Raw genomic sequence first — 11,352 nt, forward strand, 5'->3', positions numbered from 1 at the left:
TTCCCATTGGTGGCCTGCGGAGCGCAAGCCACCACGTTTGATTCATGTGTCTGCACAGCGATTTCTAGAAAAGGGGCTCGAGGTGACACAGAAGATGCCTGGTACTGGCTGAGGAAAGTTTGGACCGTAAGTAGCCGGGTGTATTACTGCGCCTCGAATGCCATGCGGACGTACAGTCTTGGTGCGGCAGACTCGGATCTGTAGGCTGAGCGTGCCCCTGACCTTCATATATGCAGTTCGATCTTCGCTTGCAGGCGTCAACAAGTGGTGAACAAGATTAGACATACCAAGAAAGCTCGTTTCAGACCTCGCACGAATCACTTCAGTGTCTAGACTGGTGCAGTCCTCATATTACACCATTATCGTACAAGGCTACTGAGAGGGTGGGAACTAAAGAAAATCGGTCTTCTCTTTTGTTCGCCCATGGCTAAGTACAAACAATTTGAGCAGTCTTCGTCATGACTGAAAGGCAAAAAAAACCCACGGTTGTGATGAAGAAGCATTTTGGTAAGATCAACATGCGCAAGGACCATACAACAGCAACAGTGTCGCTTCAGTTGAAGTTCGTTCGTATCATTGACGAAAGATTATGGAATCGATTTTAAGATATCAGCCTAGAAGAAGCGTACCCTTCGCTCTTGTCTTCAGAAAGGAACTTCAAATATTGGTTCCATTTGTCCCCAACAATTTTTCTGCGGGAGAAACATCGCACAGGAATGATCTGGGAAGGTTTCTGATGAGAGAGATGGCGCACAAGAAGGAGAGATGGCGCACAAGAAGGAGAGATAGACACCGACCACTGCTGACAGTGGATGAGCCAGTGAGTCCGCGTCTGGGTTAGGTTTAGCAGTGCGCCTATTTATGCCAAATCGAGCAGTCTCGCTTTTCTCCACTACCATCACCCCGTGTTGTTCCCCGCCGCTCTTACATACCAAGCAGCCTTTCCACAAACCTCACATCAACTAATGGACAAGATCAGAGAGGTCCTGTGCCATTGCTCCCTAGGAGTGCTATGAAGCTGACGTGGTGCCACATGGCGTACAGAAACTGACTCTTCTTCGCGCGGAGGCTGACGAGGCCGTCGCGCGCGCCGAGGAGGCGGAAGCGAAGAATAAGCGGTTTGACCAGCAGCTGCTCGAGAAGGACCAAGAGATCTCGTCGCTGCAGCACAGGCTATCCGTGCTTGAGGAGGAGCTCGACTCGGCGGAGAAGAACGGTAAGGAGACCGTCGAGAAGTGAGTGCTCATCCACCCGTTGTGGTGACAGATCTCCTGAATGCGAGTGTCGTGCCCGCGCGCTCTCAACTTCTGTTCTCAAACTCTCTAGGTCGCGCGATCTCGATGTCAAGGTCGAGCACCTTGAGCGGCAACTCCAGCGCACTGAGCAGGAACGTGACGATTGGGAGAGGAAGTATGAGGTAATGTCGTGTTTCACACCAAGCTTCGCGCGTGCTGTGATCGGGGCTGATCACATTTTCGGATGGGCATTCAGGAGGCGCAAGAGAAGTACCGCATCTCCAAGGCGGAACTTGACGAGATGGTGAAGAGCATGGAGAGCTTGTAAGCCGGCGCTCTTATCTGTGCACTCGATACCCCCTCTCCCGGACTACACTGGACTATCTCGTGCTCTATATGCCTCCTGTATCTTCAGTCGAACTTCCGTTCCGATCAGATACCGGATGATGGTGAACGTCCATGACATGGTCGCCTGTTGTTTCGGATTGAGCGGAGGGAAGGATTGGGACGACCAGGCTTGGATCGAAGCGGGCGCAGACTTCTGATTACTACACTGATATTGTATGGAATATCTTTCGATCAACTTGTGAACGACTTGGACTATAGACTCTGATAATGGAAGGCTTTGTTGCTTATCTTGCGACTTTCGTTCTTTACTGAGACACCGATATGCCCTAGGTATCTGCAGCTGCGTATAACGTGGATGTAGAATGATACAACTAATACAATACAATAAAGTCACCATCTACAAATGTAAGCATATACGAAATCAGTACAATACCTGGTCAGGTCCAATGGGTATCAACACGGAAGAAAAGTTGTCCGAATCCAAAGAGCCAGAAAAACCGATCACAATCCTATATCGTCTTCTGTGAGATGTCATCTGTCCTACCCCGTGAGTGGCTGATCAGCCTCGATCAGTATTCCTTCGTCCTCGTCATTGCTAAATGTCTCCCTGAACTCCTCCATCAGCTCAGTAGTTTCTTGCGACACCTCCCTCAGCGCCCTCGCCAATGTCCAAGCCCTTAAGCTCTTCACGTCTTCAGCGTCATCCAACACACCGTCTAGCCCTGGCAGCAAGGTTGGATAGCACATCAAGTGCTGTACCACTCTGATGCGACGATATGTCGCTTGCACCAACGAGATGGATTTAAGAGTGGTTGATTTGGCCACGGTGAGACGTATCTGTCCTCCGAGCCCGCTATTAGGCGATAAAGAGCGCCTGAAGGGATCTATGCCACGAACAGGTCCCAAATGAACGATTTTGGGTCCAGCATACTCTTGTGCTCCTGAAACGAGCGGACTTGCGAAGCGTGCGTATCCAGGCTGTCGCTCCGCGGGCCTTTGAGGCGTCACCGGCGTAGATAGTAGATCGCCTACGGGAAATGATCGCGACGCCGATAGGAGCGGTGAGTTCTCTGGTGATGGACCATTGGACCAGTGCCCCGAACCCCTGCGCCGTTTCGAGAAGACCGAGGCGAATGATAGCCTGTTACTGTGTGGCTGACGTTGGCCTTCCATGTCCTGGCCGAGGATCGCGACCTTCTCTTGCATGAGGATGCGCAGCTGGAGGAAGAGCGGGCACCGATAAAGACAGATAAACTCCAGGGTGGACCAGAGTAGATAATCAATGAGACGTGGCTGAGAAAAGGGTAATCTGGTGGGTGAGGCACCGCGGGAGCCAGGGGGAGTGAACGGACTGAGATCTTCTAAGCTAGTCGGACGAAGGCCTTTAGATGAAGGCAAAGGAGATGGCGGCTCAGATATATCTTGCGATTGCAGAGCAAATCCTGCGTCCCCGTCAGCCAACAACGATCGAAGTGAGCTGCCAATTTGGAACCAGATTCCAGGAAGTGCATTAGATAGATCATCTTCGGCTCTGATGACAATGATCTTCAGAATTTGAAGGGCTACAGAGAGTACCATCACTGAGGTAGATCGAGCCATATTTCGGCGTTTTTCTTGCGACTTGGTACGCTCCAACATGATGTTTGATGACCGACTGGAATCCATAGGGGTCTCCGTCCTCTGAAAAACCCTCATGACCAACGATAACAACCTGATCCATGCTCTCCGAGGAGCGCCGCGAGAATAAGCGTCCGTCCATACGCTGTTCCGAACAGTGTCTTGAGTAGACGGTAAGGTCAACACTAACGGGAATATGATGCCAGCCATGTAGTCGTATGAAGGTGTTCTGTTCTGGAGCTCTTCCGTGATATCGATACCAAATAAGAATATCGACTGACTGAGTAGCTTGATTAGGGCAGGTCGGAGGGGTGAAGAGAACAAGAGGTTTTCTGAAGCAACTAGCTCGCAAACCTCGAGACCAACCATGCAGAATTGCGAGACCACCATGCGCGAGAAGGACGGTTCCTTGGCGTAGAATGGCTTGCTTGCCAAGCTGGAAAGGACATCTAAGACGCCGGAGAAGTCAATCATTGAGGCGTAAGCTTTGAATACGGGCGCTAGCTCGGTGAGAAAAGCAAGAACATTCTTTACTCGCACAGGCTCTTCATGAACAAGCGATGTCCTTGTGTACCCTGAAAGGAAGGCAGCAACACGGTCATTACCTCCTCGCCCACCATCCCTAAGAATAAGCTTGACAAGCTCAAAGACTCGTTGGTTTGCAGAAGAACCAACGTTTCCTCCAGAAGCAGTGAAGGCGTTCACTAAGGATAGATAATCAAGTCGCATCTCCGATAGATCACTCGGCTCCTTTGACTTTCCGTGTAGATCGTTCGATAAAGGTGTCTGTTGCGACCAAACTTCATAACTGAAGTTATTGACAGGACGAATTTGGGCGGCTTCAGAAACCTTGGTCTTTCCAGCGCTGCGTGTGAGAAATATGATGCTCAGGGCATCTATACCCTCGTCGAGGACCTTTCTAGCAAGGGGAGAAGCATCGTAGAGTTTGGGAGCCATGAATCGCAGGAGATGTAGAAAAGATTCAGCCCGTCGGATGGTAGGATCGTGACCAATCACAGTAAGGAAAAGGCGGACCAAGTCGTCGAGAGCTAGGTGGCCATCCTCGTATTGATCAGGAAGGGCGACTTCTATTCGGTCGCCATTCTGTCCAGCTCCGCGTTTGAGCAGCGATAGAAATGCTTGAGGTTTATCCTCTGCGGTGTTCACGAGTAACGCTTCTCGCTCTTGGACTTTGTTCAAGTCATGGATTCCCGCTGCATCCGGAGCAAATTGAGATGCGCTATCTTTGAGAGTAGAAAAGAGAGCGAAAAGCTGATTCGCCATCCACGGTCCGTCGACTGTTGGCATCATTGCAACGTGAGACACAGCATCTAGACTTTGAAAGACGAACGCTTCCTGATGCAAGCTGTAGAATCGCCCAGCCGCATATTCTATTGCTGCCCGTATGCCTTGATTGAGTTCTGATTCTGCATAGACCTTGATGATAGCAGGCATGAATGCAGTGTAGCCTCCACCAGACGTGAACATACGGCGGAAACGCGCACTGGCGACCATGAAAGCTAGAGACAGATACATGACTTTTCAGTCAATTCGACAAATCGCTTCACACACCTATGATCACCTGACTGACGACCCCGATGTCATCACCATGTACCAGCAGGCAACGGTTCAAACCATCTGCGAGAACAGCAAACTCGCTTCTATCGCTGAGATGGCGGGGCATAGAGCGAAATATTTGGGCAACCAAGAGGATGTAACTGCGACAAAGGATGAGAGACAACGCCGCTAGATTGGGGTTGGATGTAGCTGGTATTTCCTTCCGAGGTACCAAGTCGTTCAACTCGATCGGTGGTGCTTCAACAGGTCCATTCACCGAGGGGAGAACAAGCCTAGACATGTTTTTCCTAACGGCCTGCACATCTCCGGGATTTCGTTTAAGCAAATTTAGGAAGAACATGTTTTGTGCAATTCGGACCACAGTGACCTGAGCTAGCTGAAGTGGGACGCCAGATTGAACATGAAGTTCAGAGTCGGTAAGGGATTTGGGAAACATAGGTCCACCTGGCGCAGAGGGAGGGAACCAGAGAACACCAGATGGAATCAAGAATATCTCCACCTTGGCCCTCCGAATCTCCCGAATAGACATTTCACTGACTTGATCCACTAGCTGGGACAAGATGGGGATAGAATACGCAAATTGCCCAAGTGCGTTCGGCGCCTCGACTTTGGCGGTGTACTTGAGGAACCCTGTAATATGATTGAAAAGATGATGTGCCATCGCAGGCGGCAGGTGGCGGTGGACATGCAAGAAAGCACGGAGCGTAGATATCGCAGAGTTGAAATTACTTCCCCCCTCGGAAAGCAGGTCCAAAACGGGACGAAAGAGTAACGTTGGATCATCTCGCATGAAGTCAATGATAGTGTTTCGCGCTGCAGTGGCCACAGCGTAGTTCGAGTCGGAAACCAGGGCGGCCAGGTCTGGAAGAACTGTGGCAAGAGGAGGCACGAATATTGCACGTCGCCTAACAGTGTTATATGAACTATTGACTCTCCCAAGTTCGACTTCTCCTGTAGAAATAGGTGACGAAGGGACTCCATCCATGGGGGAAGGCGAACGCGACTGTGTAAACGAGCTGCCTACCTCCAGACGATCCATCTGGGCACTAGGAAACAAGGACATAGGTGTCTTTATCCATTCGTGTTGCTGGTCCACAGGCTTGTCGTCATCAGTCCACCCTATTTCCAGCAATCTCTTCCGTAATTCAAGGGGAAGCACGATACCATTGCTGTCTTTCAGCTCCTCCCCATCTTCTTCAAGTACGAAATGACTGGAGCCGATATCTGTTGCTACGAATGCAATAGGTCCTCTGGCGAGTTTGAATGGCCGACGATGATGCTTGTCGATGATGTACTTTTGAGAAAGAAGTTGGAAGCGCCAGCTAGAGAGGGTACTGAGTCTTCGCGCTGTTCGTAGCCGCGTTGAGATTTCCGGGCTGGACATCCTCAATCAAAAACAGATCACACGAGGAAGACTGGAACGCATATTTACCTCTGTATATCATCTCGAATTAGGCGAAGGAAATCGTTGGGATTTTTTTCTGCATTCTGCATGATAAGAAACGTCGCCTGGTAAGATTGTCCGTAAGTTCAATGGCAAATCGACAATGAACCCAGACCTGATACGCACCGACGCCTGCACTTCGAGATTATTTCCATCCAAGCATTGCCGCCAAAGCACGGAACTCAGCTGTATATGATGTTTCGTATCGAGGAGGCCAGAAACGGCCACGAAAAGTCTCAAGGCATTCCGCACCAAACCTTTCGAATAAGTCTCAAATATCCGAATGCGTTCCGATAAATGTGAGAAGAAATTGGCATTGAGATCCGTTATTGATGCCGCAGGCATGAAGCTATCCACTGTTACGGATGCAGACAGTATATGTGTACTGTTACGCTGGAGAATGTGAAAAATGATAGGAAAATGAATTAAAAGAGGTTACGTACCTGATGTAAAACACGCGGACGTTCTTGTGATTCCACGTATAGACCAGCTAGTTTGTTGAAGACTGCAGACGGCTCGTCGGCTTCGACTTCTTCGTATGCATCACCATTCGGATTGGCGACAGCCCACGAAATGGTACGAGCGAGCCACGGTGCTCTAGAGACGACAAAAAATGTAAGAAAAAACATTGCTGCATAGACATACAGAGGAACATACGGTTTCAGGGATCTGACCAGTAGGCGCGTTTCGTAGAAGAGAACACAGATGACCGCCCGAAGGGCAACAGGTATCAACGTTGTCCGTTCCTATCGCCTGATCAATATCGTGATGACATAGCAGCCAACATACTGACCTTCGCCTCAAGGAGTGCACCCAACCGTGACTCCAACGCGAAGAAAAATCCAGCCTTTACAGCGAATGTTTGATCCGTCGTCTTGAAATGAACGTCAGGACTTTGTGACTGTATGTGAACTGATTTCAGCACTCACCAACAGACTCTCTTTGTCCTGCGATACGCTCTGTACATGTGCAATCAATTCGGTGAAAACTACTAACTGACCCATCCTTATATGGCCCCATACAGGCCCCTCTGCATCCTGAACCGCTTTTGACGGAGGCTTGCTGTCACTCATGAGGGCTACAAGCAACATCTCGACATCTCGTGTCCAGAATTGTGGAAGAAATCGGGCAAGGACAAAGATGATCCGCAGCTGCGTGATGATGGTGGTATCCTTGGCGGCGGCTGCACAAGCGAATAAAGGTTTGTAAAACATCTTCGGATAGGTATGAGAGATAGTGTCGAGGAGTTCCGTCAGACGAGGGAAGGGATACTCCGGTGGATCTTTCACGAGTCTCTGCAATAAGACTTTTCATTGATAAAGCTTCTGAAATCTGATGCACGAGAACTCACATCGTTGAGTATCGGCAGGAAGAATGCTGTCAGCGGGGTTCCGAAGTCATCCGACAGCTCCTCCACTAACGCCGTCAACACAGCGACAACAGATGGCCAAGGGCTCCCTTCAACCTTGAAGCAAGCCATTCACATATCGTACTCGTTTCAAATAAGCTTTATTTACTTACAATGCGCTGGAACCCCTTCTCGAATGGAAGCTTCCATAGACTACCTGGGCCGTGCCATCCTTGTATAATTGCCTTGAGATATTCTTGCTCCTGCGAGCCCTCCAGGGAGAAGATATTCAAGACGACCATGACGAGCAACGCTCTTGTTTCGCTGAAATCTCCTTCAGCGATAGCCTCAGCCTCTGGGATGATGCGAGTGCGAAGGAGGCGGGTGATGATATTGACATCGAGGAGAGACTTCGACGACTCGTTCGCAGCCCGGAAGAGGGAGAGCAGCGTTTGGAGGAAACGGTTCAGCCGTCGAATACACAGGTCCGTAAATGGATGTTTGTATGAGCGTAGTGCTGATTCGGAGGGCCAATACTCCTAGATAGGGTCTCAGTACCGTCGTGCAAATCCCGTAAATTCCACATACGTCCACTAAATATTGCAATGCCCATCGACAGCTTGGTGCTGTATCGTTCTCAAGGCATGCAGAGAGAGCCAGCACTACGGTACAGTCCCTGATGAAGCCAGCGTCTTTTGCTGAGTAGGTGATTCCATACTCTTTTTCCACGAGTGCTCCATCGAATTCGTTAGCAGAGCCGCCCAGAATCCCGGCTATAAGTTCGCGAACATATTGAGTTTCTTCGAGGGTGTCGGACTGAAGAGACAGGAAAGCAAGCAGGGAAAACATTGCTTGGAGCACAGTCTGAAGCATGAGAGGAGAGTCGATCCTGGAAGGTCCGTGCGGTGCAAGTAGACATGAAGAAAAGAGCCCAAGGAGTCGCATCTTGATATGTTTTTGCAGCGACCCAGCGAACATAGCTTTACAACACCACAGACAGCGTTGAAGTTCTCCCTACGATATTCATTGACGATTTAAGCTTAGACGAAATATACAGTAAATGACTCACTGCATTAGAGTCAGCTCTCCATGATTTGACAGAGACTTCAAAAGCTTCGATAGCAATGATGCGCTCTGCGTCGATTTGAGAGCCGTTCACAGGATTCAGAAACGGGATCAAAAGCGTCGAGAGAACGTGCGCCTCGTGCGGAAGTGTATCTACATAGTCTTGCGAAGTTGCAGAAAGGGACGAATATCGAGAAAGGACGGAGCTCAATGTCAAGACAGTGGGTGTCGAGCGAGATGAGGATGCCAAGGACTGCATTGAAGGCGGTCGACGCAGCCCGCGTTTGTTGAGCATAGTCGTCGACAAACTAGCTGTGCTTGAGTTGCCCAGCCCGTGGATACCTGGAACGGAAGCGTTGCTCATGAACGTGAGGTTGAAAGCGCCCGGCGTTACCTCCCGCTCTGGCTTCTGTGCCCTCTGCTCCCCAAAACGCGCCATCCAACACGCGTCCCATACGTCCTTCGCGAACCTCTCGCTTTGATCTCCAGAAACTTCCTGCACATGTTCCACGACCTGCTTGAACCCCAGCTTGCCGATTCTGAATTGTTTGGTGGGGGTCCCAGGACGCGACGGGGGCGTGAAGATAGACGAGGACGCGATCGGCAGTGGAGGACGAAGTGCAGCGTTGGTGGGTAGGACATGTTGACGAACATGGTCCCATCGTAGCTTCGAAGGCGAAGAAGGCTCCTCATTGCTTTCGGAATACGCCTCGGACCGGGCGGAAAGCATTGAAGGCTTCTTCCTTGGACGCAGCCACCCCGATGACGCTGTAGAGGACTTCTCGACAGCGACCCTGCCGGGCAAGTTTGTGGTGCTGGACTGGAGAGAGAATGACCGATCTTCCGCGGAAGCAGAGTCTGGCGAGTCCATCATTCGGCCTCCTCCCCAACCTCCAGTTCCAGCGCGTGACGTAGCGGAGGACGGGCTGTCAGAGAAAGGATCCTGGCCCTCGTCGATACTGCCCCTAGGCTTCTCCATGAAGGTGAAGTCCAAACGTTTCGAAAGCCCAGGGACGCGAGGCCGGGAGTTGTGAGGCACATCGCTTGAGCCTGGCTGTGATTCATCCAGAGAACTCTTCTCCGCAGCGGCTAGTGTTGCCTGAGATTCTGTTCGCTTACTTGACTTGTTGAGGTCGAGAGAAAACAGGCGTTTGGTAAACGGTTGTCCGCCAGACGGTCTCTTCTTCCGTTCGTCTTTGGAGCTCATCGTGAGCCGAAATCATACAGTAATTTACCAAGAGAAGAGGTGATGACGCATACAGAACAAATGCTCTGGTAACTGCGAGCCAGATCCTGGGAAATCCTCCAAAAAAGGCGATGGCATTTCCGCTTTTGTCACATTTGTAGTGCAAAATAAAATGGGACAAAATCTATGTGGAAACCCCAGCGACAACATGCAAAGAACCACGCAGAAGAGAAAGTTGATTGCACCAGTGAATGATGCTGCGAAAGTGAAAATTCAATGAATAACGTCTTTGTCGGTATCGGTCATAAGAGCGTCGATCATTCAGCGTACTCAGACTCCCATACTGCGAGAAGCTCTGCCAACATCTCCCCGCTCGCATCTTTCCACTTCCCTTCCTTATTGGCCGCCACGAACTCGACCTCAGGCACGATGTCTAACCGATCCCCCACCCACGCGCCGCGATGGAGGTTCCCTCCATACTGCATCGCAATAGATGGGTCAGAAGACCAACATGTTCGTATAACGACCATCTCACCAAATCCAACATTCTCGAACTTGTGTGCGACCAGTATGTCAGGATGTTCCTCACAGTAATAGTATTGAAACTCCTTGAAGGTCTTGTCATGCACGAATTCGTTCCGTGATAGGTTGCGAAGTATGGGCCAGCGTTCGAGCGAATTGGACCTCTCGGGATCGGGCTGTTCAGTCAGGCTGTCGAACAACTGCAAGGTTTCCATTTCTGCCCGGATGTCACGCACGCCATGTCTGGGGCGGAGCTTCTTGATCATGTCTGAAACAAGGTCGACCTGCACCCGGCGGCGCAACCCGCTCACGAGATCGAATAAAGAAAAGGGCCCCGTACGCTCGGAGTCTTCTTCATCCTCCGAGTCGACACTCCAGGGGAGCTCTTCTCTGCGAGCGTCAGCTCCAATGTGGGAGGCATATCGCCAGGCTTGCACCCATCTTCAACGCAGATAATGCGTTCACCGGCCCAGCAGGTCAATGCAAGGATGCGCGATCTGATGTGGGGCCGACCGATCTGCTAGTGCTGGCACGAAGTCAAGGCAAAAAAGAGGACTTGTATATCACCAGGGAGAAAGGTGTAGATAAGATTAAAAAGCTCAGTGGGGAGGGAGGTGAAGTAAGGGATGGTGATGATAGACCCGGCATGCGAGCTTTTGGAGGGAACGTTGTGCTCGGGGTCGGCAGCATCAGAAGCAGCCTCGATTTTCTTGCTGGGCTTCGACGGATGTGTCATTTCAACGTGAGACGAACTAGGATGACTAGACGTCAGGCTGGAAGACGAAACGACTTGTTTGCTGTATGACCTGTTATCAAGAGAGAACAGTCAGGTATGAGAGTGTGGACATGACTTGCGATTTAAACATTTGAGCGTGTGCCAGATCGGCGAGGTGGTTTAAGCAGCGCTGGAGTGATTGGGCAAGAAATCCAGGGCTTGTGTCGAAGAGACCTTCGCCGAGCTTCCCCAAGTGGGTTTGTTGGCGCCTGTCGAGATTTACGATGTTCCAAT

General features: G+C 50.6%; 3 protein-coding genes across 3 annotated transcripts; 1 reads left to right on the top strand and 2 right to left on the bottom strand.

Annotated features, from left to right (window-relative positions):
- Window positions 1-965: 965 nt before the first annotated feature.
- HETIRDRAFT_157337 (uncharacterized protein) lies at window positions 966-1,869 on the top strand (the record flags this gene model as incomplete). The annotated part of the gene is made up of 4 exons (XM_009551557.1): window positions 966-983; window positions 1,045-1,235; window positions 1,327-1,417; window positions 1,492-1,869. The coding sequence occupies 4 exons, from the start codon at window positions 966-968 to the stop codon at window positions 1,561-1,563; spliced, it is 372 nt and encodes a 123-aa protein (XP_009549852.1). The 3' UTR covers window positions 1,564-1,869.
- A 254-nt stretch (window positions 1,870-2,123) lies between these two features.
- HETIRDRAFT_326159 (uncharacterized protein) lies at window positions 2,124-9,365 on the bottom strand (the record flags this gene model as incomplete). The annotated part of the gene is made up of 13 exons (XM_009551558.1): window positions 2,124-2,892; window positions 2,932-4,720; window positions 4,773-6,154; window positions 6,211-6,287; window positions 6,349-6,615; window positions 6,666-6,819; window positions 6,880-6,968; window positions 7,016-7,096; window positions 7,152-7,517; window positions 7,574-7,687; window positions 7,744-8,109; window positions 8,159-8,580; window positions 8,636-9,365. The coding sequence occupies 13 exons, from the start codon at window positions 9,363-9,365 to the stop codon at window positions 2,124-2,126; spliced, it is 6,606 nt and encodes a 2,201-aa protein (XP_009549853.1).
- Window positions 9,366-10,138: 773 nt separating this feature from the next.
- HETIRDRAFT_326378 (uncharacterized protein) lies at window positions 10,139-10,558 on the bottom strand (the record flags this gene model as incomplete). The annotated part of the gene is made up of 1 exon (XM_009551559.1): window positions 10,139-10,558. The coding sequence occupies one exon, from the start codon at window positions 10,556-10,558 to the stop codon at window positions 10,139-10,141; it is 420 nt and encodes a 139-aa protein (XP_009549854.1).
- Window positions 10,559-11,352: the final 794 nt, after the last annotated feature.

The sequence above is a fragment of the Heterobasidion irregulare genome (genome assembly GCF_000320585.1).
Source record: "Heterobasidion irregulare TC 32-1 unplaced genomic scaffold scaffold_09, whole genome shotgun sequence".
Lineage (NCBI taxonomy): Eukaryota > Fungi > Basidiomycota > Agaricomycetes > Russulales > Bondarzewiaceae > Heterobasidion > Heterobasidion irregulare.